A 5,962-nucleotide genomic window follows, 5' to 3' on the forward strand; every position below is an offset into this window, starting at 1 on the left:
GGGGGGCGATTATATCGTGCATCCCTATACAAAACTAAAGGGATAAACGCAAATTTGACATCTTGCGTATGCTGGTCTGACTGGGTATGCTCATCTGACAGAAACCCGGCCTGTTGTGGTGAAGAGAGACGTGAACAAAACGAACACACTTGATTTACCGATTGGTCTATTTTCCAACCATCACTAAGGTCCAGAAATGGAAATCATGAGCAAAACACAGAGATCCTGATGGTGGCTGGGAACGCTCTGATCAGAGACACTGCTCCTCCGCATGGAGAGGAATCAGCTGAAGAAACCTGACCATCGGTTCAGAAGCCCTATGGAGACGTCAACCAGGAAGTCAACATATAAAAGGACTCAGAGGACGGAGCAGGACATGACGGTGGGACCATGCACCTCTGCTGGGACCCGGAATGCTTCACGCTTCGCTGCCTGCTTCCATATAAGGCGGCTGACGAACAACTGAGCTTAAAAAGTACGTCTCAGGTTCACAAAAGTGAGAAGCAGCAGCATCTGATTTAAAATGTTGATGCAAAAAAGAAAAGAAAAAGAAACTGATATATGGTACACATACTAAATTACTAAAGTGCAGTTAAACAACATTTAAACAACAGTTAAATTTGATTTAAATATCATAAATAGTAAGAAAAGTTTACTTTTTGTCTTTAAAATCAATATGACAAAGTTCTACCATTTTAAATAAAAAAAAAAACATAGTTTTAAAACAAGAATCCTGTAAAATTACGCACTTTTTCTTGAGAAATTCTGTTGGAATGGTTCAGTTTTCATCTAATAATTTAGTAATTTTTGCTCCTTCTTACAAAAAAGACTAAATTAGGAATAAAAAGGAAAATCAGTTAATATTAAACGGATATTTTTGAAATAATGGTTGCAGAACTCCGGGGAAACAAAATACTAAAAAAGAAAGCTGTGATTTGTAAGAAGGAAAGTGGGAATATTTCAGGTTTTAATGGCGCTGATAAAAGTGATCAGTTTGATTTAGCAGAATGTGATTTTAAAAAATGCTTCACATCGATTTCACTAATCGCTTTCTGGCAATAATTGCAATGAATGAATCAAAGCGTCGCTCTGGTGAAGATCTGCTCATGTTTCAATGCTGCGGGTGGCTCCAAATCTTCTGAGCTGCGATCAAAGTATCGTGCAGATGGAAAAGAGATCCATCTGCAAGGTTTCATGGACCAGAACTTCCCCGCTGCATGAAAAGTGGGTTTGGTTAATAGAGCTGTGAGGGAAAAGCCAGGCATGCTGGAGCAAAGAGACGGAAAATATGAGAAAAACAACAGCGTGAGATGAAGCGCAGCAGAAACAAGCAATACGATGATGGAAAGATGGCAGGAAACTGATCAATTCAACATGTAAAACCACTGCTGTCAGAATAAAGGCTGCATCTCTGAGGAAACTGTTGACGTCTCTGAATGGATCATTTCATTTTGATAAATAATCTTCAGATTTGATTTTATCCTTCAGTCGTGAGCAGCTTTTATTCCCAAAGCAGAAAAAAAACACATAAATGAGGTGAAAAAGAAGTCATAAAACATGGAAGAATGTGCAGCTGGAGCAGCTTCATGTGGTTTGCTGAAATCTGCCCTGCTTTATGTCATCGCTAACCATTAATGGCACATTTTAATTAACCCTAATCACTGTCATCTGCTCTGGGATCCTGTTAGGATTTAGTTTGAAAGTGAAAATGTTAAAATATAATTTGGACAGAAAGAGGTTTGAATATTGCTCTTGTTTTGTAGATAATAACCTTATAAGAATGTTTTACGTTAAAGGTGTTTTGGTTTTTATTAAAATGAGTCGGTTTCAACGTGAGCTGCAGTTTTAACGAGGCAATTAGGAATAATCGCTGCTAAACTGTAGAAGTTTACGCTGCAGGATAGAAGAACTAAAATTAAAAACCTTAAAGTCTTTTGTTTTCTTCTCAGGTTGACATTAAATCAGAAAACTAAACCCTCCTCTCCGTTTGTCTTTAATCTCTATAATTTGGGTCAAAATTTCTTAGGTTTTCTTCCATGAGTTTCTCACTATAGTTTGCTGGTAGAGGTTTTTATTTCAACAATGTTTTTTTTAACCGTCAGAGAACATGAATGATCACTTTTAAAATATACCTAATTATCATTTTCTCTATATTATCTCCTCTTTCTTTCATCTTTTCTCCTTTCTCCTGTTTTTCCTTTCCTGTTCTACTTACATTGCAGTGTCCATATAATCTATAATACTCGCTGCATAAATATAATAAAGCTATTTGTGCAAAATCACGTGCATGAAAACATTGACGGCGCTGATGTCAACATGCACCTCAACATGGAAACCTGCCAGAGTGGAGGTTTACCTTCTGGCATGACAATCGGCCTGAACATCCAGGCAGAAATACTATGGAGGGTTTAAATCAAAGCAGATCTATTGGTTGGAATGGCCTAGTCAAAGTACAGAGGTGAATAAATTAAAAGCCTTGGGAGGGGCGGGGTTCCGGAGGTTCTAATGTTAGAAAAGTCTCTTGCATCATCTTTCTTCCAGCTCATCGTCACATAAAATCCCAATAAAATCCACTGAAGTTTGTTGTTTTAATGTAAGAAAGTTTCAGTGTATTCTCATTATGAGTTCATATGAAATCGTACGAAAAGTTATGCACCATAATTTCGTACGTTTTTGACGTTTTTTCCGTGGTATTTCGTCGTATTTTTACGTCTTGCCTCGAGACAAGATATCCTTGCGCATGCGCATCTTACGCACCATTCAATAACATAGAATTGAACATACAATTAACCCTAACCCTGACCCTAACCCTAAGATACAAAACATCAAGAAACGTAGTTAGAGACATGAAGAAGTAATTATTCCACTGTTTTTCCCAGTTTTACGTCCGTCCGCGGATCAGCTTTTTTCGTCTGTCTGCCTGCGCATGCGCACTGATCTGTTTTTTCGAGGAAAAACGTCAAAAACGTACGAAATACTGTGAATAACTTTTCGTACGATTTCATACAAACTGATAATGAGAATATGTTGAAAGTTTGTTGTTTTAATGTAAGAAAATGAGGAAAAATGTAAAAAGTATCGACTGTTAAGAGCTGAGATTTCATTTCATTTTATCCACCCAGAGCAGGTAAGCTAACATTACTGCAGTTTAAAACACTATAGAGAGTCACAGTTACTGCAGAATCACCATTATTACACAATCAGTAATAATAGTGAACAGAAGGTTTATTTATTTCTTTAGTTTATAAAGGGAAATAGGAAGAATTAAACCATTATTATAAACACCAGTAGATATCTTGTTTTTCTTTTCTACATTACTCCATTAAATATCATAAACTCAGTGTTATTTTTCCTGCCTAGTTAGAGTACAGAGGTCGGGTCCTAACAGTTTTGTCCACATAGTCTAAATATTAAGCGTTGTTTAATTGGAGCAATGCTTTGTTTATCAGTTTTCTCTCGCAGGCTTTTCCAGGAAATCTGGATAAATTCTGATTAATTCCTGATCTTGTTTGGTGATTTGTAGCTCCGTGTGTCCGCAGGGTTATAATTAATGAGAAAGGCGAGAGATTCTGCATGTTGAGGTTGTTTTTCTCTCCTTATAAAGTCCCACCCTTCAATTTATGCAACAGCTCGCCCCGACACACACGCTGGAAGAGTTAACCGATTTATTGTCAGGATACCTGAGAAGAAAGCTACGCTCTTTTATTGTGATGTTAAGGCTCACATTCTTTCACTTTATTTTAAACAATAAGTAGAGTTTGCCTCCAGTGATGTTTAGAAGTGTTCCTAATGGTGAGAGTAACATGACTTCTTTTCAGTCCTTTATGTTTTGAATAAACAAGAAAACACAGAGTAAAAGTGAAATGTTGAGGCGGGACGTACCGGTCCGGTGCAGAAACATCCAGAGTAAAACCAACAGGATGACGTGCCGGAGCCTCCACCTTCCACCTCCTTCAAGAAGCAAGAACCCCCTAAAGAAACAAGAACATCATCAGCCTAAAGTTTCAGCAGGAACATTTCATCAAAGGTCTAGAACCATCCGGAAATGTTTAGGACAGGGGCATCCCTTGTCTTTAGCCTTGCTCAGTAATTATTAGCTAATTCCACTGCATAATTGCAGCATATTTATTTAATGCTCGGAACTTCCATATCCTTCTTTTTTTTTCTTCCACAATGTTTACATTTGATCACTGCTGTACTGTAAGAAATAGAAATTCATTTTGCATACACTCTGTGTATACAAAATGACAATAAAAGTAGTTGAGTCTAAGGTCTAATTTTAGCTGATGTCTGCGATTTTTTTTTTTTAAATATGAAAGTCAGACTTTAAATACACTTTTGCTGCTTTATCCTGCAGCTCTCTGACATGCAGTCAGACTGCAGCAGTAACTCACTTTAACAACAGGGAGAAAAAAAAGACACATTTTACCTCTAAAAGTTTCTAACCAAACTAAACGCATGCTTTCTGACGCAGGAAAGCAAAAATTGGACAAATGTATCTAAAACAAATTGTTTACTTACATCAATAGTTAGTTAGCATTATGAAAAAATTGCAAAAGAAAAGCATTTGCTCTGGAGAAAAGATTTGTAAAGAAAAAGTAACTGTTTTTAAAAGTTGCATCATCATTATCACATCATGTGCATGTAACTGCAACAGATGCAGTGGGTGGGAGTAATAACAAAGGAGTGGAGTCACAAAGTGAGCGTGTGTCCTCACCAGGCTGCTTTCTACAACACGGAAACATCACAAATCTAATACATAAACCTAAAGAGGTTTACGTGGAACTAAATGTAGTGCCCCTTGGGTCACAAAATATACGAGGGAGTATTAGGGCCAGGCTAGAGAGCTTTATTTCCTTCTATTTTGAGAATAAAATCATAACATTACAAGAATAAAGTCGTAAAATTACAAGAAAAAAGTCGTAATATTATGAGGATGCAGTCATCATACAACAACCGTTTCAGAAAGCTTGGAGCTCCAACGATCAGATGATGGCCGACCAAGCTCCACCAATCAGTAACCAGAGTCCACTTTGACATTCTGCCCAGTTTGATGCTGCTGCTAAAAGATTTCCTGATTTGTCAAACCGATGCTAAAGTATAACTTCACATGATGCTCCACATTCCTCATTTTAGGGAAGAAAGGGCTTCTTGGAAGAGTTGTCATAAAATACAACTATTCTCGTAATTTTACGACTTTATTCTCTTAATATTAAGCCTTTATTCTTGTAATTTTATGACTACTGTTGTTGTATTTTTTTCTCCTAATGTTACGACTTTATTCTTGTAATGTTACAACTTACAACTAATGTTACGACTTTATTCTCCTAATTCGAATTCGGACCGAGCTTGGATCAGTTAACCATGCCGAGCTTAGTTCCTTACGACCGTTTATACACTACTCTAGCACGGTTCCTCGCCTCCTAGTGACGATCTGTGGTACTACTGCTCTCTACAGGCAAACAAGCAAATCAACATGGCTGTGCCCGTAACATTCAGGATGTTTGGTAATTAATTGTGTTATTTTATTGTTTGCGGAGTCAGGCGAAGCAGGCAACCTTTGGTGAATTTTATTTGACAGAGTCGGCTTTTGGGAAATGGATACAACAAACAATAGTCTAATCAGGGCTTCCAGACGCAGGAAACAACGACAGACGTTGTGGTTCATTACACTATTAACCCTTTATAGGGCACTCAGGGAAATACTTTGAACATAAAAAATTCAAGCAAAGGGTGTTATTGGAATGCAGGACAACCTTTGGAACAATAAAAAAATCTGTATATTTTGATGGCAAAAACTGATGTCGATGTAATAACAAGAAACTGCCACTTTCCCTAACATATATTAGGAAAAAATTGAATAGTGCTTCTATGAGAAATTCATGAAAACAACTTCAAGAGTGAAAGAAACACGAAAAGAAACTTGTTTTGTTCCATAATAACCTTAGAGGCGTTAATGCTG

At 37.2% G+C, this 5,962-nt stretch overlaps 1 protein-coding gene across 1 annotated transcript in view; it reads right to left on the bottom strand.

The window, feature by feature from the left end:
• The window catches only part of LOC107092026 (G-protein coupled receptor 126-like), a 91,875-nt gene extending 87,910 nt beyond the window's left edge, over window positions 1-3,965 (bottom strand). Inside the window, exon 1 of the mRNA XM_015386299.1 lies at window positions 3,883-3,965. Within this exon, the coding sequence (XP_015241785.1) occupies window positions 3,883-3,901 (19 nt within the window). The 5' untranslated portion in view covers window positions 3,902-3,965. The remainder of the gene's footprint in view (window positions 1-3,882) is intronic.
• Window positions 3,966-5,962: the final 1,997 nt, after the last annotated feature.

This window comes from Cyprinodon variegatus, unplaced genomic scaffold, assembly GCF_000732505.1.
Source record: "Cyprinodon variegatus isolate N-32 unplaced genomic scaffold, C_variegatus-1.0 Scaffold363, whole genome shotgun sequence".
In the NCBI taxonomy this organism is placed as follows: domain Eukaryota; kingdom Metazoa; phylum Chordata; class Actinopteri; order Cyprinodontiformes; family Cyprinodontidae; genus Cyprinodon; species Cyprinodon variegatus.